A 27,056-nucleotide genomic window follows, 5' to 3' on the forward strand; every position below is an offset into this window, starting at 1 on the left:
TTTGCTTAACCTTAAATCCATTTCTTGAACCTTTCTCTATTTAAAGATATAAAACAGAGGTACAGAAGTGATGTAATATGGCAAAGGTCACATGATAAGTGGACAACAGAAAATTCAGTCTAAGGTTTAAAAATATAACACTTTTAAGGTATAAGAGAAAATATATGTGCAAAGAAAGGGAAACCCCTATTTATATAGGAATCCTGATGTGGGAAGTCCTTCTGTCTATGTGTTGCTTTTATTGATTAATGAATAAAGAACTGGCTTGGCCTATAGCATGGGAGGAAGAGGGTGGAGTCAGAGAGAAGCAGGCCTGCTAAAACTTTGCTGCTGGTAGGCCACGACCTTGTGGTGATATACAGATTAATAGAAATGGGTTAAATTAATATGAGTTAGCCAATAAGAAGCTAGAGCTAATGGACCAAGCAGTGATTTAATTAATACAGTTTCTGTGATTATTTCGGGTCTAAGCTAGCCAGGCAGTAGGGAACTAATAAGCAGCAGCACTCTCCTTACAACAGAATCTTTATATGCCAAGCCAAGTGTGCCTTATCTGTGTTCTTTCTAGTCTTCCTAATAACCTTTAGGTAGACAGTGCTATGTCTACAAGGAGAAACAACAGCTTGGAAAGTCTTAGCTGCTTCTAAAGATCACCCAGTAAGAAGGGAAGAGACAAGAGCAGTTCTCTTGAATCTGAAGTTTATCTGTTAACTGCCTTATCAGCTTGCTTCCTAACAAACTCCATGGAAAAATAAAAATGAGCACTAAAGGCGGATGGAACTGGGCAAGAAGCATTTCTCTGCCTAGTGGACTGAGGAACGCTGAGCTAATGATGTCAGGGTGGGGTTTGTTCCAGAGACAGTGACACGGCAGAGCAGTCTTCACAAACAAATATGAGGCCCTCAGCTGAGCATTTCAGAAAGAGCTTAACTGCTGATAAATTATAGGAATTTTTCTTTTAGAAGAAGATGGAAGTAACAAGAAAATAGAAATGAGGAGCTTAAAGAAGGCCAGAAAGCCCATTAGCACTTTTGACAGATCCAAAGATAACTCTGAAGCCACCAAAACGTGGCCTCAAGAGTCTGCCAAGAAGCTTCACGCTGAGGAGAAATATGTTACACAGCTTGCCGTCCAAATAGGGAGACACAGCGTCAGAGACAAATCCTGTGCCTTATTTTGGTGGGAGGAAAACACACACACACACACACACACACACACACACACACACACACACACACTCACACTCACACTCACACACACAGATCCTTTTGTGGATGGGGAAGGGTCTGTTCCTGAAATAAGACGCCATTTGACTGCAGCAGGCCCCCATTCTCAGTTAAAATCTGAGTGACTCAGGTGCTTGATTCAAAAACCCTACACAGGTATGTTAAAAATATGTAACATTTAGCCAAATTCTTTCTAAACTGTCATGTACTTTTTTTGGTATTTCTCATCCCATCTGTGCTGATCACCAAGATATTTGTGTCTAAACAGAAGCTGTCTTTCTTATCTGCTTCCTCCCCTGCCTCTTTCCTTCTGGGATGCCACCCGCCAGAGTGGGAGGGAGTGCCAACAGCCCCAACCCAGAAACTTCTTGGATGGAAGAGCACCTGCAGGGCAAAGGGGGCCTGGCTCACTCTTAGTTCCTGCCAAGTTTGGGCTCAGAGAAAGCCCCGTGGAGACAGGGATCTCCCTTTTGCTGTCAAGTGCCCAAAAGCTTGAGTTCCATGGTAAACCTCAACTTCTCAGACTTACCCTGCCATTTCCCACCCCCAGGCCTTTATTTCCTCCCAGAATACTCTTCTCTGCTCTAAACATGCCCATTTATTTGACAAGACCCAGCCCCGTGTCATCTCCTCCTGGACTCTACTGCCAAACATTCCTTTGTATTTCCATGACAATTTGTTCCTATCTAATAGTAACTCAGATTTAAGTGTGTTTTCCTTCTAGGTTGAGTACCTTTGAGAGAATTACAAATCCCAACATCTAGCAGTTTGTTGAAAGAATAAATCCACATGTGGAGGAAACAAGTGGCTGAAGACTACCTGGCCTTTGGCTCTGGTGTGAGCGGGGCACAGGAGAGTGTTCTAGCAGACAGTGTGGTGTATCGGAAGAAAAAGACACCTGATAGAAAATCAGGCTGAGTCAGATGAGGTGACCAGCAACTTAATATTGGCGAAGGGCACACAGAAAAGAAAACAGGTTCATATTTGTGTTTCAAAAAGCTCTCCTTGAGACTGGAGAGATGGCTCAGCAGTTTAGAACCCTGGATGTTCTTCCAGAGGACCTGGGTTCAATTCCCAGCATTCACATGACAGCTTACAACTGTCTTTAACTCCAGTTCCAGAGGATCTGACACCCTCTTCTAACCTCTGGGGACATATCACACACACACACACACACACACACACACACACACACACACACTCACATCCCACAGATATACATGCAGGAAAAACAGCTACAAATATTTTTACGTAATTTTTTTTTAAAGATCTCCTCAAAGCTCATAGAAGATGGAAAAAAAGGCAAACTACTTAACTGGTTACTGACACATTTGTAGGGACAGGGGAGAATCCAAATGTATAAACAAGTCAGAGGAAAGCTTTAGGTGTACATGTGAAAGACACTAACCACAGTACTTGACAACAAATTAGACTTGGAGAGGGGAGAAGAAAGGCTCTCTGGGCCTCTGGCCTTTGGAATTGCAAGGTTCTGCGCACCACATCTTTTGTCCAAACATTTCAGTGTCTACTTGTTTAATAGAGTGTCAATCCTCCTAAACAACCACCATTTCTGTCCAACAAGGCAATTCTGCTACCTGTTCCTCAGCTTGGGGTCTCTGAACTCTGCAACCCCATCACAGCTAAACCTGAGTCCTTTATCCTCTGCCAGTTACTGCTAGGGAATTCACATGCCAGGAAAGGAGAACCTTGCTTGAAGCACTGTTTCTGGACTCTGGGCTCTGGTATTAGTTTATGTACTGCCAGTGTGTTTCTACGCTTAAGGACATTCCTTTCCCTGATTGAACTTTATTACATACCTTCTACTTCACCTATCCCTTGGATGGCTGGATAGCGGGTATGAAGGTGCCTATTTCCCAGTCTGGCCAGAACTCAAACCTAAGGAGGACTCCAGACAGTGCAGCATGGAAGGTGAACCAGAGGATGAATGTGCTGCAGCAAGTCCTTGAACTCTCATGTAGCATCAACAGTAAAATCCCAGAGACAGATAATCTGAAAATCAGAAGCCAAGCCACTAGAGAAGTCTCACCTCTATCAAGGCTGGGCGACCCTGTAGACTAAGCAGACTAAGCCTATCTCTCCTCCCATTTTATATTCCCTCTAGTATCAGATTAAAGGTGTGTCTCTCTAGTACTGGGATTAAAGGTATGACCTATCACCATCTGGAATTTTTTTTTTTTTTTTTGCACTGATCTTGGGTAGCCCAGGGTGGCCTTGAACTTACAGAGATTCATCAGCCTCTCTCTTCCTGGGATTAGAGGTGTGTCTTACCACTGCCTGACCTCTAGTGGCTTAGCTTTGCCCTTCTGATATTCAGGTAAGCTTTATTTATTTATTTATTAAAACATAAATAAAATACCACAATATTCTTGTCTTTCATTTGTGATCTGTACAAAAAGATGTGAAAGTCTCAGCCCAGACAAAGAAGAGCATGCTCCTGCGAAGCATCTCCCAATAGTCATTTCTTCCTTGTTCCCTGTTGGCTCCAGCACAGCCTAGGTCACTGGGGACTTCATACTCACTGTGATTCATGCCTGATGTTATGAAGCAGGTGGAGGTCAGAGATGGGGATGGAATGGGTTGGGCTCAGGAGACAATATCAAGTGCCTTAGAAAGAAAGCGTCTTAGGTTCAATACCATAGGGAAATGAGATAATCCTCAAACCAAAGAATCACCTCTAAGCTGGGTACTCCTTGGAGCCTTCAAAGCAGATGCTAGTCTGCTTCAGTCTGTCATTTGATTAATCTTTGAGACTCTCCAGTAGGGTACAGGAATAAAGACTCACTGCACTCCTTCTAGAGGCAGCTTCCTAGGCCAGAGGCTTGGTTGTGCCAATGGATCTCAGGTCCTAAAATAACTCTTATTCAAATGTTTTACAATATGATTTTTTTCTTTAAAGAGAGACAGGGTCTGGCTTCATTGCCCAAATTGGTCCCAGATCTTGAGCTTCGGGCATCCCCTTGACTAAGAGCTCTGAGTAAGTGAGCTGCTGCATCACCAATCCCTAACTTTGCAATATTAAAAAACAAACAAACAAAAAAAACCTTTAAATCCCTAAGTGATTTAAAAAAGAGAGAATTTAAGTTACCTTAGTGGCACCAGATTCTTAAAAGCGAATTACAAATTTTGGGTTCCAAAATAATCTGCCAAGGAAAATAATCCACCAACTCATCTGAGCAGTCAAATGAGAGAAGCGTATTTCAGGAAAGAAAGCAGAGTCCCTGAGGTCAGCTTTATCCCTCTGTGTGAAGGGAAAGACCATTAGAATAAACAATTATCTGGCAACTCATAAGAACAATCGCAGTACTCGATAATAGTCCCTCTTGAACCATCTCTACTTTGTTTACTTTTGAAAGTCACATTGACTTCATAAATCTTTTCTATACCATGTACATCTTTTAACAAAGTGGAGTCTGGGCAATGTCACATATAACCATCCAGTTAAACACTTTCCTTGCATCATTAACCACTTGGTATGACACTGACCAGATAAAAAGACGGGTTTGTTTAATATTTCAAATTAAAGTCTATATGACTATCCATTAATCAAAAATAAACTTCAAAACAAAATATCTCTTATGCAGCCAGTTTACAATGTAATTTTTACTACACATCTACCCGTGAACTGTGACTTTCTCTTGAATGAAGGTCACCTGTTTAAAATTTATAAAGATTTGTGCTCATTTAATTACTGACTATAAATTTATTCCTACATGTTATCAAGATAGACACAAAAAATCCTGATGAGCAATTACAGAGTAAATTTTTTTTTGTGAAAAGAAAGAAAATACTTTTACAGAGAAACTGGAGAAATAATGAGAATTAACTTTAACAAGGAGCTGAAAGTGAAAAGAATTAATTTTCCATGTTTGCTTTTCCTTAACAACTTGTGGACAAATTGGTGCAAAAGCCAGCTGTACATAGATGTTCTTTTCCCTCTCTCAGTGTCGGGCGCTTAGTCAGTTCATCTGCCACCAGCCAGTCATTCATTAATAGCATATAGTTTTATGTCAAGAATCTATAAGCTCCAGGTACTAATCCTCCATCCTTAAAGGAGAGGTGGTATTAACTAGTTATCCATGCAATTAATCATATTGCTTCCACTAATGATCTCATTGGGGAGTAGAGGTAGCACTGGAGCCGAGACAGAGAAGCCTCTCTGCACTGGGATTAGACTTGTCCAGGTGTGAATTTCAGTTTTGGCTGGATAAGTGAATTTACAGCTCTGGGTCTCCTTCTTTTTCAGAGGAGCTGGTGTAAAAGCTTAGGATATAATAAATGCTGCCTGGTCTGAATCACAGTAGGCGTTAAACAAGTACTAGCTCTTTCTTCTTTACATTAATCCTTCTCTGATGTCATTAGAATTAGAATGTTGTTAGATTCCATGTGCCAAAGGCCATGCATCCTTCAGTTGCTTACTTTCCTAAATTTAGATCGGCCCTTCCATGACAAGCACTGAGCCGGCATTCTATTTGCCACACCAATGATAACAGAGATCACCAAGAGCTTTTTGTGGCTCCATGAAAGACATATCTCATGAAAGGGATGACATTAAAGTGTACAACTAAGAATATCAGCTAACATTCAGAAAAGACAAGCCACCGGAAATCATGTTCCTTAGTTCACAATCACAGAGACCTCAAAGAGGTCAGAACTAGAATACTCAAGGAAATCAGAACAAGGAGAATAGGTTCTGGTGGGACTCAGCACTGTCTTTAGAACTTAACATTTAAGACTTCTTCTGCTCTTCATGTTTCTGTTGATTAGATAAGAATGCTGAGGTTCCAAGAAAACAGGAATCCAAGGGCCCAAGTGAGTAGGGCCCTGTGTCTGGTTGTCTCTGAAACCCATGTTATTTCCATGACAGAAGACTATATCACATTAACAGCACTGTGGTTATTGCTTGTTTCAATCTGCAATGCATCAATTTAGTCATTTTAAATTAATCCTTGAAAAATCACTAAGAGATTAAAATGCAAATTTCAACATGACAAGAGCTCTACAGTGATTCTGTTTTAAACCTACACAAATTGGTCTCACAAAGTTCAGTGTCTCCTGAGAGGAAAAGCTTCTTTGCTATGTTGTATATTTCAGATATAAAATATTTTTTCTCATGAATATCACAAGTCAACCCCAGGGAGTCAAACCTTAGAACCTGGGTTGCTAAATCCCACTGACCTGCAGACTTAGGTTAGCAACCAGAGCGAATGAGCTCTGTGCATGTGAAATGAGGCTCACATCCACCTCTCACAGAGTAGCTGCAGGGATTAAAATGGAATGGTGTGCCTTAAAAGAGACTGACAGACTGGTACTATTATTCTTCTCAGAAACAAACAAGAACAGCCTTCTACTGGTGTGCAAAGGAGGATTTAGGGGACAATGGGTCATACACAGGGAATTAGTTCATTAGTGACAAAACCAGCAGAGAAAAATCGAAATTTCAAAAATGGTGGGGCAGGGGAGGTAACATACAATGTAGCCAGGAACTCAAGGTGGTTATATGGAAAAGACAGTTTAGACAAACATTTAAGTAGTTATAGTGCTGAAATTTAGGCATTATAAAAACGTTTAGCGACTTTAAAATCAAGTACTTAAGGAATTCTTGGCCCTTAAAATAAAATGACAATTCATATCCAGGTAACCATTTTTATCCTGTTATTATTTAGCATAGAAGAACACGACATGTACCTAGGTATTTTCTCAGAGAGAAATTCCAAGTTTCTCTTTTCTTCCCAACACCTCAAGGGAAAATCAAGTAAAAGCATTTTCAAAGCTATGAACTTTGAAAAACAGAAGAGAGGTGTCAATGTACTAAACTCTAAAATGGTGTTATTAATGAATTGATTCTCAACCTGGGACCATTTATCACTGAGGGCACATTGGGTAATTCCTGGAGGCATTTCTGGCTATCATGGCTTGGGGAGTGGAGTAAGAAGGAGATTGAGAGCAATCATATAGTGAGTACCACCCGAGGACACTTTTAAAAAGAATCCAACAACGCATAAGACAGATAACGAAAGATCATCTGATCCAAGGTGACATGAGAGTTGGTGGAGGATGAAAGGGAAAGCTGGACACTAAGGTTGAGATGGGTGGGTAGACATGGCAAAAAGTGCCAAACCCAGCTTATACACAGAGCCTCAGGAAAGCTCAGGAAGTGGAGTTGGTCAGCCTCCAGAGGTTAGGAAAGGGCACAAATGAAAAGGAAGTGATTCATTCCCAAGATTCTTCTCTCAAGCCCCCAGCTCCTCAGTGGGCTTTTTGAACCTGTCCATGTAGAACCAGAAGGGCCTGGAGATACCAGTTAAAGTGAGGATGGTCAAAAGGCACTAGCTGCTCAGGAGACTGATCTGGGAGTGTTGCTGGTGTCCACTGACAAGTCTGGACAATGGAGGGAGATCAGGAAGAGGAGGAAAAAGAATTAGAATTAATTTTAAAATCTGGGAATAAAAGTCTCACATTTAAAATGAGGCATTTTTTTAAAAGGAGAACAATGAGATGGCCAAAGAAGGAAATGTGGAAGAATGGAAAGGATGTTGAAGAAAGTAGATAGAGGTCAATCTAAAAGACAAATATGGGAAACATAAGAGAAAATGAACATCAGTGGATCAATACAGGAGGTTTAATCCTATCTGCCACAGAAAAGAGAAATGAAGATTAAAAAAAAAACCCAATAATGTGAGAATACTTGTAAGCTGTAAGGATGTGAGTTTCCAAATCAGACAAGATAATAAGTGCCAGGGACAATGGGTGAAAACAGACCTATTAAGTATGTCATTGTTCAATTTCAGGACTTTAGAAGACAACAGATCATAAAAAATAATAACAGGGATCAAATTGACCAAACCTCCAAAGCTATAAGAGTAAAAAGTAGCCAGTGAACATGCATTCACATTTCTGGAAGGAGAGTGATCTGAAAACTAGAATTCCCCATTCATGCTATCCAATCACACAAGTTCAAAACTGTGGCTTCCAACAACAAACACACTCTCAGGACACTGTTGGAGAATGCTTGCACAGAACGAGGACTAAAACTAAGAAAGAGGAAGATGTTAAACCCAAGATCTCACATAAGGCAAGTTGTACAAGAGAAGAAAGGAACCACAATCTGACCACTAAACAGAAGAAAAATGGGGGAAAAATGGACGAATGAGAGCCTGGGTTTCTGGGAAGGGGCATAAAATTCTTATCTCACATAAGAAAAGCAATACGTGATACACGAAACAAACAAACACATCCTGAGATGTAGCAGCAGGGACATGTTAAAAGTATGAAGGGGGCTGGAGAGATGACTCAGTGGATAAGAACACTGGCTGCTATTCCAGAGGGCCTAAGACTAAGATTTGGTTTCCAGCACCCATATGGTGGCTCAGAACTGCCTGTGATTTCACTTGCAGAGGATTTGATGCCCTCTTATGACCCCCTAAAGCACCATCAATGATATGGGATATACTCACACAGTAACACAAATGTACACATCTATCTATCTATCTATCTATCTATCTATCTATCTATCTATCTATCTATCTATCTATCTATCTATCTATCTATCTATCTATCTATTAAAAAAGTCTAGCCAGGCAGTGGTGGTGCATGCCTTTAATCCCAGCACTTCGGGAGGCAGAGGCAGGTAGAATTCTGAGTTCAATGCTAGCCTGGTCTACAAAGTGAGTTCCAGGATTTTCAGGGCTGTTACAAGGAGAAACCCTGGCTTAAACAACAACAACAAAGTCTACTGCACAAACAGATTCTCAGCATGGTCACCCTATAAAATCACAGAGAAAGTTCTGGGGAGAGAGTCATCAAACGTTGGAGGGAGCACAGCATTAAGGTTGGGGAAGGGATAGTGATAATTACACTCAGTTTTAATATGCACCTCTGGTGATTTTTGTGATAGATTTTGAATGACATGGGCAAATGTTCTTAATAATCATTGAACATTAAACATGAAGAATCAGCTGTGGAGGTATGCATTTAGTATGGTCCCCCTTGTATGTTGTTAAATTGTTAACTTAGGTTATTTTTTAAAAATAAATCAAAGAAATCTTTTTTTTTTTTGTCTCAAGTATTACACAACTCCCAATTTAAGCAGTGATAAATTAACTAGATCTACATAAGACAGGGGCAGGCACCCAACACTCTGGTCAGCCAGCCATCTATCTCCCTAGGGCTCCACGAGAACCCTAAGAGCTCTGGACAGCACTGTCCAAAGGCTACAAAGAAAGACATCTGCCTGAGAACCACTTCCTCTGAGATGAGCGAAGCTGAACACTCTTCCTTTATATCACGCGTACACATAATCACATACATGCACACAAACATGACATAAACACTCACTGCACAGACACACACCTTGTCTATAAACTAGATCCTTGAACATGCTAATAAAGCAAATGGATCACTGATGTATGTATAGAAGAGAGAGTGGAGATGGCAATGTGTTTATCTTCCCAAGTTATTCTCTAACCATATTATGTTTATCTTAACCAGTCACACCTTGCTAAAATATTTTTTTATTTTAGTTTCCAAATTTATTAGAGATATCTATGCATCTTTTAAAGTTTTTTTAACATACATTTTTATTATAATATAATTATATCACTTTTCTTCATCCCTTTCCTCCCTCCAGCCGCTCCCTCCAATTTATCTTTCCAAGTTCTTAAGAAGTCTTGGTTTGCAATATTATCTTAACAATAAATTAAAATTTTTTCTAATTTTGGCTTATTTATTTTTATTCTTTCTATTTTTTGATATTCTACAGTGCTTTAGAGAAAACCTAGGTCGTTGCACACATTGACCAAAGTGTTGAGCACTGATCTATACGCCCAGCACTTTAATTTCTTGAATTCAAACTCAACTTCTTTGTTCTTACAAAAGCATTCAAGGCTATGAATTTTCCTCTTTGGAGTCTGTTTGGAGACATCATTTTAAATAGGAAGGAATTTTGCCACCTGTTTCAATACAAATAAACTTCAAAGGCTTTATGTTAAGTGGAAGAAGCCAGACACAAAAGGATAAACAGTATATTGAGGTGGTGGCACACACCTTTCACCCCAGTACTTGGGAAAAAGAGGCAGGTGTATCACTGAATTAGAAGTCAGACTAGTTTACAGAGTGAGTTCTAGAACAGCCAGAGTTACACAGAGAAATGCTGTCTCAAAAGATAGTAAAAAATTCATGGTACTTAAAAGTAGGCAGAAATCATAGTTAGAATAATGGTTTCCATGCACTGATGGTTATTGGTTGCTGGATCCAGAGCTACAATTTTGAAAGATGAAAAAAATTCTGGAGACAACAGAATGGAAATGTGCTCAAAATTACTAAACTGAAGTGGAAAAAAGAGTCAATTTCATGCTATTATATTTTACCATCTACCTTGCAGGCATCTCTTTAGGTTTTATTATACATTGTACAATTTATAATCAAGTAAAGCATTTTGCAGATGTGATCTAATGGAGAATGGTCACTCAGGGGGCAAACAAGAACCTATGCGTCTATCACTTTAGCTCGCTGCTTCTCAGCCCTCGGAAGGTGAGGATGCACATCCCATTTCACTTACTATGAAGTGAAGAGCTTTCTGAGAAGTGAACATAGAAGTGTGTGTACTTATATACACCTGCCATAATAATCATTTACATGGAACATCTAATCTTATGATGAGAGAAAGGAAAATCTGAGACTCCATTGTGAAAGAACACCTATGTGCCCTCCAATGGAGTATTATGCAGTGGACAACAATGATTCTTAATTATGAAAATCTAAGATGTTCTTCTAATATGTGATTTTAGTCTTGTGAAAATGTCCTAAAAAGACTGGAATGAATAAATATCAACTGTAAGGGATTACCTGTGAGAAATATGAAGAATACCTTTTCTTGTGTCTGTACTCTATACATATTTTCAAGTTACTTTTGCTATTTATAATCCATTGTTCCTTTTATTTTTCTTTTAGTAATCTACTGTAAATAGCATTGAAAACACACCCTATTGTTTTAAAAACACAAGCAGCAAACAAACAAATGTAATGTTCCCGTTCCAAGTACTCACATTCTCAGGTATGCTGGGAAGCTCTCTGGTATCAGGCACAGTGAAATAAGAATGCTGGAAAAGAAAAAAAACACAAGCTGCATATTCTTTCAAGATGAGCTAACTTGCACTTGACTTAACGCCAAATTTAGGTAAATGTTCTGAAGCATCTTCCTTACTCAGATGAGGGAGCTGTGTTTTCTTGTAGTAAATATCCACATTAGAGCTTCTTAGGCTAATGTTGGATCAATGCATTGATTCATCAGCATTAAAGATCAAATGTCTTTAGGGGTAGTCAAAATCTGCTCATATGATGCTCAGGACAGTCCCAGTCAAAGGCTACTCTATCTGAAATGGATACAGATGGCTGCCAATGGAGAATGAGCTCCTGACTTACAGTGTGATTGTCATGGAAGAGAGTTGGAGCCTGGGTGAGAAAGACTTCAAGACATAATGAGGCATTTCCATGTTTGTAAGAAGTCTGTATCTCCAAGTTAAATAAAAACTGGCTAAACTAATGCTACCTCCTTTGCTGCTTCTAAATGCCTGGAAGATAATGGTAAGTGGTACTGGAAGGATGGATGTTTAAAGATTGATTGTGAAAGGCCAGGGAAGCTCCAGTGCAGAAAGATTCAGCTCAAATCTGGACTTCTCCCCCAACCCCTTGCTTCTGGGTAATGGGAGAGTAAGTAGGTTTCTAGAAAAATGAATTGAATAGTCTTTCTAAAATAAAGGGTCCTGGAGACAAGCTGTACTACTAATGATGGCAACAATGATCTGCTTGTCTGACACTCAAAAGAAATTTATTGAATACCTGCTTATGGAAAATTTTACATTAAATACTTTATAAACATCACTTCTAATTGCCACAACAAAATTTTAAGATAGCTATTATCTCCATATTACTAATGATAAATTAATGTTCAATGAGGCAAATAGTCTCAGATGACTCAGTGAGTATATAGAGGAACTAGGCTTGATGCAGAGCAGTGTAACTAACCACACCCAAGCCCTTTCTGTTGTAGCACTCTTAAGTCTGTGCTTTCATTCGCAAACATAAAGGGGTTTGAATAAGAACATCATACATGAGGACATTTAGCACACAACAAATGGTATCTTCCTATTTTATTTATTTGAACCCAGGGTTTCACTAAGTAGCTCCAGTTGGTCTGAAACAGACTAGACTGGTTTTGGTCTTGTACTGATCGTCCTGCCTCTTCCAGAATGTTGGGATTATAGGCATGCACTACCACATCCAGATTAATAAATGGATTTTAATACACAATTATTATTGTTCAAACTGCTAGTTTATATTTCTGCTTTCCTCAGTTACCTACACCAGCTACATAGGCACATTCTCTTGCACAAAGTGGTTAAATAAACAAAGTCCAGGCTTGGCATTACACCAATATTTTAAGATTTCTATTACAAATGAGATGTTAGTCCTTCAAATAAAAATGCATTTTGGGAAGAAGACTGTCTAGTGAAGAGGGGGGATGAACCTTTACAGATGCAATGAATTGGAAAGAGTGAGCCGGCAGAGCTCTAAACCAACTAGTCCCCAGGCTGTCCTTGGAGATTCTGTCTTGCTCCATCGCCCATGAAATGCTGGGGACCAGGAGAGGTCAGAAACATTCCGAGAATCCATTGGAATGAAACAGCTGCACACCCAAAAGTTCCTCCAACCCCTGAGCTGGCTTGTCCTTGAGGCCTGACAGCATGCTGCCTGTGCAGCCATTTGGGGAAGGAGTGTCCCTTCCTCCCAGGCAGCTGGTGACCTAGCCAGGCTGCTCCACAGCTACCTGTCGGATGTCATTACAGGCTAAAGCCGTGAGATCAAGCTGTTTACAAAAAAAGATTGAGAGAAAGGCAGGGTTCCCCTGCTTTAGTGATGACTGGGTCTAAAGCACACTTGTTCATGTTTTCTGGCAGTCCCTACTCCCCATGAGCAAACCCTCCATAAGTAAATTTTTTCCTTCTTTGCCGCTTCCCACCTCCCTCCCCTCCCTGCCTCTTCCCCTTCCTACTTTCAGCTTAGCATTGTAAAAGTTAAGCTTTCATTTCTAAATCACATGACTTTGCATGGGCACTTTCCCTCTCTAAACTCTACAGCATGAGAATGTTAACACCTACACTGGGACAATTTTGAACACTAGAGGTGTATATTTCATATAAAATAGATTTGTTATTGTTAACATTATTGGCAATACTGTGGCTTTTGATACCATTCTGGTAAAACTCACTAGTTTGCCTTATGGAATCAGACACCTTCCTGTTCCCTGACACAAGCAGTGTCTGTTTCTTGAGAAGCTGAAGAGGACGCTCTCTAATCTGCCAGGTCTACGGGACAGGGAGACAGGTCTGGGTGACAGTGGATGCCTGAAAAGGGTGTCTACCACAGATTTCTGATAAAGGCAACAATGGCTTCCATTTAAGAGCTCAAATAATGTAGTAACTGCATTATAGAAATAAATCCTATACACTCTTTCTGACAAATAAGGAAGCTGAGTCTGTACAGTTAGAGGTCTTGATTAAAATCACTTCAAGCACTAGCAAAATAGACAACTAGAACAGAAATTTCCCATCAGTTGACTGAGAGGAATTTCTACCTTGGCACACTATACAATGTACAAGATGCATCTCAAAGCACTCAAATAAATAATGACTGCTGTAGGCCAGAAACGAGGATGAGAACTCTCACTCTGTCTACAAACGACAGGCACTGGATACCAGCTTACTCCAACAGGATGGAAATAAGTCTCCAAGAGCATGCTAGAGGATTAGGGACAAAGAGAAGGCCTAATTCAGCTTGTGAGGTCAGGGGAGGATTTCTCAGGAAGCAGAATCAGAATTGGTTTTGAAGGATTCATGATTTAACAGGCATACAGGAGGAAGGTAGTATTTGAACACTAAGGTCCAGAATGGGCTTTAACTGTGACAGAGAGAATACAGGTGACCAAGGATGGGGCGATGAGGCTAGCAGCTCCAGCCATCATATTCATTGCATCTATGACTAAGAATATGAGTGGTCATTTGAGAAGCATCTATTCTTCAGTGAATCCCACACCCCAGACGGTCTTGAACCTGGGCTTAGGCTACGAGTGTGGCTCTGGCCTCCTCTGAAGGTTCATACAAACATCCTTTCATGGGGTGGCCACCATCCTGTCCCACTTACCACATTGAGATGAACAGACACTCCAGGGTCAGGGATGGGAAGTCGGTGCAGAGTTTCCAGAAGTTCATTCCACTGACTTTCCTGAAAGACAGGAAAGGCTCAAGTAACAAAAGCTGGACCTGCAGTACGGTATTGGTGCACAGAGAGAAAGGTGAGAGACGCTGGTCCCAAGACAGAAATAGGTTTGATATTCAAGTTGAGCTGGATGAAAGACATTGCTTATGGCTCAAATGCAAGAGCCAAACAGATCCTCCCACATCAAGTTTGGCATTTTCTATTCAGTCAGACACCTACCATGACCACCTTTTATGGATCATATATCATAAGCTCTCAGCAAATCTATCCCTTCAACTCCATAGCAACAACTTCTAAATGCGAACAATCTGAACTTCCAGGGTGGAGGTGGTTGGGAGAAATAACAATGACACTGTGAGCCTTGTCTTCATCATCATTACCCTCAACTAATTTTATTGAGTGTTCACTGGGTATATGTAGCAGCCTCCAATTACAGAAAGTTAGAAATGAAACAAGTTCACCAGCATGTTATACAGGACAACAGTCGTGCATTTTAATTAGGGAAAGTGAGCAGCTGAATAACATACAAAGCAGCACAAATTATTCGACTCAAAACAGATTCGCCTTTAAGATGCTCAAAACAACAGCACTCAAAAAGATTCAAAAGCCACTTCTTCCTTGTGGAACTCGGTGTGCTAATAAAAGAAAGTTAAGTTTACATAGTTAACCATGCCCTAACTACTGGTTCCTTCTAGTCACCAAGTTAGGAAGTGTGAAGCACTAGGCTCGTATTGGACAGTAGGCTGTACAGTCCAGGAGGGAGGCAGGATTGCTGTGTCCAGGTCCTCAGCCTTCTCTGCTTTTGGCAGGGGGCCTGATATGAAAGGGATGAATTTAGTTTTCAAGTTTGATTCAGTATGTGCTCTGACAGTCAAGTTTCTCAGAGGACATACGAGCTTGAGCATGGGGTTGGTTTAATTCTGAAGGAGTTTCATACCTACAGAACAATTTTAGAAAGAGATAAAGGCTCTTTTATTTCCTCAACTGTTTGAGAATGAGTTGTTGGCATTATACTTCATCATCTATACACACACACACACACACACACACACACACACACACACACACACACACACATTTTCTCCAAACAACCACATTTAATCACCACAACCAGGAAATATGCCTCAGCACAGCACTGCCATCAAATCCTGTCCAGTTGTGCTGTGCATGTACTCATGGCAATCAAATCAGTTTAGAAGCATGAGTGGCCTTCAGCAGGGCTCACTCTTGAGACTCCTTTTGTTGGAAAACCCCCCATCTTTCCTAAATCTGTAGGACCAAGACCACCCATTTTGCAGAATGAGTCTCCTGATGAATCTCAGCTTGTCCTTTACTGAGGATGTTCTTGCCTCCTGACTATTTCATCTCAGATCTCTATTGGGCAACCCCTCCCATGGCATTTCAAAAGCATTTTGTAGCATGGCATCTTATGGAAGCATTCCATCCCTCAACATTTGAATCTAGCTCTTATTTATCTTACTACAAGTGCACAGCTTTCATTTGCTGTATATTGTCTTGATGCTCCACACTAAGAAAACTGGGAACCTCTTGGCCCTTTACCTTGTGTCTTGAAGACATATCCCTGGTATGTATCCTGAAACCCCATGTGTTTATGCTTGCTGTTCCTTGGGAATGTTGATGCCATGTCTTCAGTGGCCAGAGCCATCAAGTACCACATACACAGGTCACCACATACTTCACATCTCAACTTACTTTTTCCTTCACACACTTAAAGCATTAGCTTCACAATGACGTCTCCAATTCCAGGCCAATACAGAATCACGTTCCTTCTCTTTGCATACTGTGACTACATTGCATAAAGGTTAAAAAAAAAAAAGTCTTGCCCCTCTCTTGGGGCTAGATCTTCCTATCTCATACTCTGGCACCAAGCACCAAGTCACCACTGCTGGTTCCCTTCCTGTTTGGATCTCTGCAGATCTCCACTGAGTTCCCACATCTCACATCACGCCTATCCCCCACCCCTATTTTCCCACATACATACCTTCATCTCCTTTGACTCCAAAACCCAAGCAGGCAGATGCCCAGCTCAGGTTTCTTGTCAGTCCTTTCATGCAAGTTCCTGTTCAGGGTCTGACAACAATGGGGTCAGGACCCACACAGAAATCCCCATGTCCCACCTTAGGATACAACACTTGGTGACTCATTGGTCACGTAAATTCCTTCCAAAATAGAAGCTTATCTCACCCAACAATCCCAGAACTTCTGGATGAGAGAAGGATGTTTTTAGGGAACAACCATACTGGTTTTGTTTGGGTCTTGTTTTCCATGTTTATATGATGTATGTATGTGTTCTTGTGTTTGCATGTATACATGGAAGCCTCTGGCCAATGTCAGGTATCTTCCTAGATTGCCTTCCACTTTACTTTTTAAGACAATGACTCTCAGTGACTCCTGAGCTTATTTATTCAGCTAGGATTTATATCCCTCCTCCTGAGTGCTTGGATTATATGCTGACAGCCTCTATGCCTGTCTGCTATGTGGGTGCTGAAGATTCAAGTTAATGTCTTCATGCTTGTTGACCACGTATACTGTCAAATGAAATCTCCCTTCCTTTCATCCTGTTCTGATCTCATGGTCAACAACTTTTGAACAAGTCAGTTGGAGACACAGTCCTTACTCTATGTTATTATAATTCCTTTGGCTAGAACAAACTTTGTAGGAATCCTGAGTCAAGAAAAATAGACTCCAGTCAACTAAGTCATGTGACTTATCTTGGTTTCCCATAACTCGCCAGGCTCAGAGGACAAAAATACTGATCCTACAGGGTTATGCTCAATTTATAGCACCCCTCCTTTCCCAAGTTTTCCTTCACTTGCCCATCTTTCCTTCCTACCTTCCTTCCTTCTTTCCTTCCTTCCTTCCTTCCTTCCTTCCTTTCTAATTTCTTTGAGACAAGGTCTCATGTAATACAGACAGGCTTCAAGCTCACTTCCCAACAAGTGAACTGCTAGCCACGTGAGTTTCCATTTGGACTTAAGGATGGTTTTGAATTCAGATTCTCCTGGCTGTCTCTCGAATGCTAGGACTATGGGAATACACATTTTTAGATACATTTTAAAAAGTGTTAGGTTGCACTGTTGTTTTAAAAACTAAAGAGCATAAAGGTGGAGTTAAAAAAAAACATGAATCAGTCTCCAGTTTAGAGGCAATGTGTTAACATACTTTTATTTATTAAGAATACCTTTCAAATTGAGTGAAAACCCGAATGCCTGACCAAAGCCAAATGTGCATCAGAAATCAATGAACAGATCCCAAAGCAGCCTGCTACCTCATTCATCAAAGACACCAGTTCTTCTATGATAGAATTCCTGACTTCATGCTTCCTTTCACACTCAGTGTGAAGAGTGAGAAGCCATTTCTACGAACTATTCCTGCCATCTGTTGTGACCTCTGGAAAACATTTGTCACTGAGAACAATACACTCAAAGAAAAGATTTACATATTGTATACTCCCCCTACCCCCAAACAGCCATTTCCCAAAACATGTTTCAGGGAACCCTGCAAATTAAGATTCTGTTTGCCATAGATTAAAAAAGGGTTTGGGGTAAAACAAGAAAGAAAATACTGATTCACTAAGGTGCTCCACTGCAGGCCTTCTGAGAGCCTACATTATATGAATCATACAGAGAAAAATTAAAGCAAATAAACACACACAGATTTGGGGCCCTTTAAGCCTAATAATACGGAACTATACTTTCATTTTCAGAACCAGGATACTATAGATAAATCAAAAAGAAAAATACTTAATACTTATGGCATTTAACAATCATGCTGTATCACTTTAACTTAAAATGTTGCCCTTTACAAAAAGAAAGAAAGAAAGAAAGAAAGAAAGAAAGAAAGAAAGAAAGAAAGAAAAGAGAAGAGAAGAGAAAAGAAAAGAAAGTTAGGTACACAGGCAAATATTCAACTCACTAATAATAGTGAGATTTGTGATTTGTAACTTTTTTTTTTTTTTTTTGGTTTTTCAGGACAGGGTTTCACTGTAGCTTTGGAGCCTGTCCTGGAACTAGCTCTTGTAGATCAGGCTGGCCTCAAACACACAGAGCTCCATCTGCCTCTGCCTCCTAAGTGCTGGGATTAAAGGTGTGTGCCACCACTGCCTGGCGAGATTTTTTCATTTATAAAATAAATGAAAAGTTCAACAAATGTTATCAATGACAGTGTGGGACTTGATTGTGTTGCAAAGAATGCACTTTAAAAAAATAGTGCAATTCTTTTGGAAAGTAGTTTGACAAATGTTTTATAAATACTTATGCCCACAAGAAGCTTATAACTGCCTATCTAGGATTCTCTTCTTAGAAAAATAATGAAAACTGGAGAAAATATTTTATATTCAAAGATTTGAGTGACTGCTGTCCCTCTCTCTCTTTCTGTATGGTCCCTCTATATGTAAGGTGGTTATATGTGCGTGTGTGTGTGTGTGACTTTTACAAGGGTCAGAGGAGACATTGGGTGTCCTGCTATAACATCTTTTTCCCTTCACATAGGGTCTACCACTAGGTCTGCCTAGGTTGGGCCACCATGTCCAGTAATCCTCTTGTCTCTACCTCCCACACTGCTGAGGTCAACAGAGACACACATAGTTGCCTCTTGTCCTCACATTTTTGCTAGGGTTTTAAACTAAAGTTCTCAGGCTTGTACAGTAAGCACCCTTCCACCAAGTCATCTTCCCAATCCTTTTTACTACTGTAAGAAGAAAGTGTTTTGGTGAGCTAAGGTACAGGTTACACTGTTAGCCATAAAAAAGTACTTAATATTTTCAACAGAGTGGAAGAAACGATTCTGTGACAATACTTCCCAAATAGGCGGGCTACAAAATTTTAAATAGTGACCCCGAGCACCTTTGTCATCATGGGTGGGGGTTTAGGTTAGCACACCATTTCTCCCAAATGTAATTAAGGTAGAAAGAACTGCTAAAGGAATTTTCAGATTCTTAGAAGAATTACTATAAAAATACCACAAAACTTTATCAAAATGGGGATTGTGGCAGCTGTTAAGTCACTTTCTAGTTAAGTGATTCGCAACATGGCATCAGCAATTCAGTTTCATGCCTTTGATAAATTATGACTGAATATTTTATGAACTTTCAGGGTTGTTGGGAAAATTTGACATTAATACTGGGAACATGAACAGTCTAGGTATTATTTATTTACCTCAGAAGAAAAAAAACCCAGAAGAAACAACTAAAAATTTTAGCAATATTTATTTTGGGGATCAGGTAATGCATGCTAGGTGAGAGGTGATTTTCTTTCCCCTTTCATTATTTTCTGAATTTCCCAACCTTTTTACAATGGGCATGCATTACTTTTTCTTACAAACGGTTTAGTGAAATATAAGACACATATTACTTTCATAATCATAAAAAGTTTGTTAAAAACAGCTATTTCTTTAAAAAAAAAAAAGACAAATACCTGTTGTTTTGTTGTGTAATCTGCCAAGATGTTAAGGAGCTTATAAAACACTTCGAACCAGGGGAGGTAGCTGAGAAAGACAAAGAAACACAAGAAATGTTAGCATGCAGGTCAAAACCAAAACATTTCAGGTTTTCTCTACATTTTGAAGATTCTAGCCATGACTGATATAAACCAAAACTGCTTAAATGCTAATTATTTCTGGGTTATAAAAAAACATGCCTATGTGAGGCAGAACATTATATGCTCATTATGAAGTATTCCTGTGCCTCAAAACTAGACCAGGTTCACATAGAGGAAATTTAAACTACAGTCTGCAATGAGGTACCATGAGTAGCTAGTGCTCTCCCACCATCCCACACTCTCTAGAAAAGCATCTCCACTTCTCATGATTGGACACAGAGCAAAACCCAACATGCCCATTGTTGGCCTCTGTGTCCCACATGCCCTGCACAACACAAATCAATCATGTTAGTACACTAGACCTGCTACCTCTACTTCACCTGTGCTATACTGGCTGTAGCATGAATGGATAACTCTCTTCTTTCTGCTATCCAGCAGGTCATTGCTCCTCTTAATTCACAGGATGGTCTGCCAGCAGAGCTCACTCTTGAAATTGGCCCTCTGTATGGCTATGGGAATGGTCTACCAAAAATGGAAGTCTGGATGGACCTGGCCAGACAGGGCAAAGTTGCACAGGCAGTCAAAGATATGCAGCCTGAGGTTTCTTCCCCTTGGTCCTTCTTTCCTTCCTGGCACTCACTTCTCATGACCAAAATGACAAAGTGAAGAAGGATGGCCTGGGAATTGGGTGTAGCAAGTGTGTATAGTAGACCTAGGGACCCTGAGCCCCCAGCAGCAAGGACATACATATTTGTCTGAGAGAACACATGTGGGGCCCAGACCCAGCACATCCGACACCAGTACCAAAGCCCAAGGAGGCTTGGAGGCCACCTAGGTAACCAGGTAAAGAACAAAGTCATGAAGGGGAACAGAGAGCTTAGGCCAGGACGTCAGAGCCTCTGGTCCTCCCTGGGAGCCCAAGATACAAATGACCCACTAGTGCCTTCTGTAGTTTTGTTAGTTTTGTCACTCAAGTCCTGCCTCTGCCCTCTTACTCCCCCCACCAAATGACCAAAGTGGGGAGGGACAAGGGATTCTGAGAAACTTGAGCCTCCCCAATGGAGGGATATGATTCACAGAACCTTCTTTTTGTTTTTCCCTACTCTGATACATGTTACTACTAAGTAAGTAGTATTCATTATTATGAATGAATAAAACAAACTGACTTTTCTCCCCCAAAACTAATCCAAGTCTATACAGCACAATTACTAAAGTAGCATCCTGTTGCTACAAGATCCAGCAGTCCAGGAGGGCTTCTGTGGCTCTCCCGTCCCAGGATCTTGACCAACTCTCACTCTTCTTGCCCCAATTCCTTCTTTTCCATGGTGCTCATGCATATACCACTGCTACAATGCCCCTTCCTTCAGTATAGCACTCATAGGCATGGATGTTTTCTCAACAGATGACACATAGAATGCAGTACATCTTCCTTCGCTGTGTCCTCAGTACCAATGGAACTTGGCCCTACATTCTTATAAACACACTCACAGAAAAACAGAGAGAGAGAGAAAGAGAGAGAGAGAGAGAGAGAGAGAGAGAGAGAGAGAGAGAGAGAGACCTAGATGAAGACTAGTAAATAGCAAGGGCCCTTAGAGCCATGGAAAGGTTAGGGAGAATTATCCCTATTCCAAGATGAGCACCCTGCCCCCACTTTACATGCTTTGTTCCCTCTTAGCAAAGTTTCCAAAACTACTGAGAAGAGGCATGTGAGAAGCTTGCTGCTCAAGTCTGCTCACATCTACTCTGCCACACAAATGGTGTTTGTTACTGATAGCCTGGACCCAAGGCAGGGCCCAGATGTGACATCCTGCTTGGGAGAGGGGATCAGCACCCTGTATAGATTACTGCTGAACACTGAGAATAATAAATGAAGTGAGAGGTAATAGAGAGGATAGATAAAGTGCATGAGCTTCTATCTGTGACGTCTGTCTGAAGCCAGAACATGCTAACTGTAAAATTTAAGTAGCTTATCACAATATACTGATAAGCAATTTAACTTTTCACTTCTATGACAGTATTATCACTTATGTTAATATGTTTCCATCAGCTCTGGCAGCCACATATGGACTCTTCCAGAGCAAATGGCTGCTGCCACTCTTCACAGTGCTAGCCCTGGCAGAGCAATGTAAACATTCAAGAGGGATTAGGCACAAGATAACATGCTCCGTTCCTCTTCTGCTAAATAAACCTTCATGAGTTAAAAGTCATTAGAGTAGAAGAAGAAACCCCCCGTCCCAAGAAAACTATACAAATTAGAGGACTCTTAGTAAACAAACCCAGACTGAAAGAAAATACCACAAGGTAAACCCAGCAATTGGAAGTCAGGAAAGAGAAAAGGGACAAGTAGGAAAGAAAGCTCAGTTCCTTTTGTGAATGGATACAGGAAGCAGCCTGCTTCTCTCAGGCTTTGGACTAGATACAGCACATACCACAGTAGTTTGAGACAACTAGTCAACTCACAGACAGAGCCTGGCATGCACCTTGTGGCCTCAGTAGCCTCATTTGGTGAAGACTGCCTGGCCCACAGAGCCAGCCCACTTCACTCTACCAGCTTCTGCCTCACCAAACCAATTCCTTTGGTTATGGTGGGCAGAACCATTGGCCATGGACTGCTTAATAGTTAGTTACCCAGGAAACCAGGCACTTCTCTCTCCTTCTGGTCTGACCAGATAGAACTGTTCCCCATATGTTTTCCCATGTGTGTAGACAGATCAATGTCCAGTGATGGCAGTGGTATGGTTTTGAGACCAATCTGCAGCTGTCTTCAGAGCATCCCAGCTTCCCCAGCTAGAAGGCCTTGGTTCACAGCTGAGCTCTGTCAGCTGGCACTTCCCATCCTGTTTCATTAGTGCTTGCACTCGTCAGGCCGCACTATCAGGATGCTGCAGGTGAAGACCTGGAGCCCCCATTCCATCCTGTGTGTGTCTGTCAGCAGTGAGTAAACAGTGCCTCCCAGTTGACACAGGAAACAAGTACTCTATCAGATAAAGCACTCCCTGGCCACCTTCAGGGCCCCAAACTCTTAAGTTGGGTGTACTTGCATCTCTCCCCAGGAGACCACTCTGTGGTGAACTCAGTCTAAGCACTAGGACTAAAATGATAAATGACAAGGAAGTTCTGGTCTAGAAAAGAAATGAACACAAGAGAGGGCATCTAGGTAGGAGAAGTCAGTTTTCCTTCCCAAGCACTGTTACTTCAGGTCTTTGGAGTGATGCAGAATCCTAATGGATCATGATTACTATCTCATCAGAAGAGAGGGAAAGAGCAGAGGAGTCCTGCGTTACAGCCACCAGCTTGGATCCACATGCCTCTCAAAGTGCTGGGAGCTTGGTCCTCATATTAATGGGAAATGCTGTTTTGTGGCAATTCACAGAAGAGCTCAAAGTTAGAAGAGTTAAAATAGTGCCACAGAAACCTCTCGACTTGGCCTGCTAAGTATTGTGGGCCCATGGAGGTGGTACAGCCATGGGTTTCAGATACTGCTTTAACAACAGCCCACTTTACAGTCATCCTTACATTACCCATCATACAGCAGTGATAGCCTGTATGGACAGAAACCAGCTAGCCTGAATGTCAGGCACAGGCTGGATGAAAACCTTCTACTCCCTCAGGAACTGAGTCTAATTGAGGTCAGGCTCTTGGTCTTCTGATCTCCCTTAACTAAATGGATGGTTTAAGATAGCCATCTTGCTGGAGGTTGTGCGTGGGATAGGATTTCACATCTGTATCCAGCAAACCACCAGAGAGAGAGAGAGAGAGAGAGAGAGAGAGAGAGAGAGAGACAGAAAGAGACGGAGGGAGACAGAGACAGAGACAGACAGAGACAGAGACAGAATGGAAGCTACAGAGCTCAAGAAGAAGAGAAGGTGATGACAGCAACAACAATGATACAGAAAGCCAAGCAGAACAAAGAGATCATCTGGGACGCAGTTGGCTGTGGAAATGATGAGAGCAGGGCATAAATGCAGGGTAGCCAGATGGGGGAAAGATGAGAGGAGGGAGACAACGCAGGGCAGCCAGGAACTATGCAAGCAGATGAGATGAGAAGGGAGTCTATGGTAGGAGGAGGTGACAGTTCCATCTAAAATGTCAGTCCAAACAGAGTGAGGGAATGAAGTCATATAGGAAGGAAGGAGTGTAACAGGAGTCTGGTGACATACAAGCAAAGTGGTCAAATAACTAGGCATGCAACAGAAACTAAGGGTCTTGATAATAGACACGTAAATTAGAAATATGGTTAGGGAAGAAACAAGAATGAATTCCAGCTGGATATAATTGTGAAATAATGGCATATAGACATAGCTAAGAGATAGAAATAAAACAAAAATGTACACATTCAGATCACACACACACACACACACACACACAGAGTTTCTAGATTGAGTGACAGAGAAGGCCCATGACAAGAGATGCTTCAATTATAATGGGGACCCTCAGTGCCTAGTTATGGACTTCCAAGTAACATTCTCTACTAAGAATGAAGGTTTTCTGAAGAAATAATGTCTGCTTCCAAGGCCAGAGTTTGTGCCATAAGAAGCAAGGCAGTGTTCAACACATGGCCAGAACATTATCAACAGGAGATCCTACTGACAGAATCTGTGACAATTTGACCATCAAAGCACATAATAACAAAGGGATTATATGGAGACCAGGAAGATAAAAAATGACAAACAGAATATTTGCTGAGTGATGGGGCTACTTGCACAGTCTAAAAATAAGTCCTCACAATCAAATTATATATCACAGGGGAAACAGAAAGGAAAACCCTGAGGTAACAACCTTCATCAAATAACAGAACAGAACAAAATAGTGTGCCACCAGACAAAATGCCATAGAAAACAACACAACTTTATCACACCCTTGCTGTGGAAGCAGAGCCTCATCTCAAGAAAGCATCTGATAAATGGCACAGAGGGCCATTCTCCAATACAAGAGCCTCACTGTCCTGTTCATGAACATGGAGGAAATCTTGAGGAACTGGGCCAGACTGAAACACAGCCATACTAATAAATCCAATGTTAATTCTGAATCTGATTTCTTAAAATCATAAAGGAACTGCCTAAAGATTTCATTAGCTTTTTCATTTTTATGACTGGTATGCAGTTATGTAAAAGAAAACAATGTTTTTAATGCACACTAAAGTACTTATCTTTATGAGCTATCATTTTAGTAATATGTTTCTAACAGGGGAGGAAAAAGCATCCCTTTGCATAGAGGTTCCATTTTTTTTTTCTGTAAGTTTGTTAGTATTTGAAACAATACACACAAAACAGTGTCTTCCTCCATCAAAAACAACTGGAGTGTACACTGTAATGAGCACGGCCAGAAAGCAGGCACACAGCACTGAGAGAACAGTGCTGGCAGCTGGGCAAGTTGCTCTCTGTCTCTCAGAGGCTACATTCTGAGTGAACTGGGACCATGTGGGCTGGAAAAGTGGGAAGCAGTGGGCACAGTGATCAGTACAAACAAAAATACCTCTCACAGACAAGGGCTAGAGCAAGGGCAATGGTGAAGGCCAGAGAGCATGTAGGGCTGGATTCTGAAAGACTGAACTAACTAATGGACTTCATGGTTACTGAGCACCTGAGATGAAAAGGGACCAAAGAGACAAGGAAAGAGAAGAAACATCCTGTGAATGAGTATTTAAAACCAGGAGAAAGTGACTACTTCTCTCTTAGTAAAGTCAGTTCTATCAAAACCAGTGTCTCACTTCCTTTCCTAAGAGGAAAATCTTAGCTAATATAACCCAGTAAGATTTAAAACTTGAAAAAGATCAATAAAATACCCTGGCTCTAGTTTAGAAGAAAACAATAAAAGGAATTTATTGTAAAATTTATTAAGTAAATACTTGGGGCATATTATATATGAAGATAAAATGAAGTGACAACTGCCTGGTAGGACGCTGAGCATCTGGGAAGGTGAGTCAAGACTAAGGGCAGCGAGGAGGAGCAGAGACTCCTCACTGTCCCTGGTAAACTTCTAAGGTGCTCTTAACTACAATACCAGGGAGAGGAATTCCACTCTTGTTTCCTGTCCTCAGATTTGCCAGGATTCATCAAAGGCAAAATGTATCCTGGTTAAGATGAAATGAAATTTGTGTTTAAAGTTCTCGTATTAAAAAAACAAAACAAAACAAAACAAAAACCTCACATGGGTGTGGTGGCACATATAATCCCAGTAAAGGCAGAAGGATCAAGAGTTCAAGATCAGCCTCAGCTACATAGCAAGTTTACGACCAGTCTCATTTATATGAGATCTATCTCAAAAATAATATGATAAAATGAAATGCTTAATAAATAAGTAATCCCAAACCTTCACGTGAATTCAGTTTTAATACTTCCTGCCATGACAACCTGAGAACAGTTTCTCAAAGATTTGGGGACTTCATTAATAAAAAAGCAACCAGGGCTAGAAAGACAGCCCAATGGTTAGGAACACTGGCTTCTTCCAGAGAACCTGAGTTCAGATTTCAATAGCCAGGTTGGGTGATTCACATCACCTGTAACTCTAGCTCCAAATAATATGACACCCTTCCTGGACTCTGTGGGTACCTGCATTCACATGTAGATATGCCCATACACAGGCATACACCTACACATAATATTAAAATAATAAAAATAAGTATTTTTAAAAGAAGTGATCAACTACATTGCTCAAAGTTTATGTGTTTTCACTGGCAGTTAATTTTTGCCTGAGAAACTTTTACATAGTGTGTAAAATAGGTGTGCAGACCAAGCATTTAGCAAGAATAAGTCATAAAGAAATTCATCTTTATTCTTTAGTAAACATTTAACTTTACCATTTACTAAATATAATGGCAGATTTGCATACTAATCAGATTGCTGTGCTTGCTTACTTTCACATGAAAAATTAAATTCTGACTAAATATTTGATGCCACAGATAGAGCATCATTAATGTTTTTCAGAGAGTTTATCTTTTTTTTATTTGCTTGTTTGAGACAGGGTCTCACTATGTAGG

The 27,056-nt window shown here is 40.7% G+C and overlaps 1 protein-coding gene across 24 annotated transcripts in view; it reads right to left on the bottom strand.

The window, feature by feature from the left end:
• Dennd1a (DENN domain containing 1A) overlaps positions 1-27,056 on the bottom strand; it is a 507,493-nt gene that overhangs the window by 240,030 nt on the left and 240,407 nt on the right. For 22 of the 24 annotated variants that reach the window (XM_085681265.2, XM_048429136.3, XM_085681269.2 and 19 more), the window contains 3 exons: positions 19,955-20,024; positions 14,445-14,525; positions 11,291-11,344 (listed from right to left, as the gene is read on the bottom strand). In XM_085681265.2, the coding sequence (XP_085537391.1) occupies positions 11,291-11,344; positions 14,445-14,525; positions 19,955-20,024 (205 nt within the window). Of the gene's footprint in view, positions 1-4,332; positions 4,459-11,290; positions 11,345-14,444; positions 14,526-19,954; positions 20,025-27,056 lie in introns of those variants that run through there. The other 2 variants (XM_048429152.3, XM_085681273.2) reach the window with 2 other exon arrangements.

Source organism: Myodes glareolus, chromosome 21 (assembly GCF_982192425.1).
Source record: "Myodes glareolus chromosome 21, mMyoGla1.1, whole genome shotgun sequence".
NCBI classification, from domain to species: domain Eukaryota; kingdom Metazoa; phylum Chordata; class Mammalia; order Rodentia; family Cricetidae; genus Myodes; species Myodes glareolus.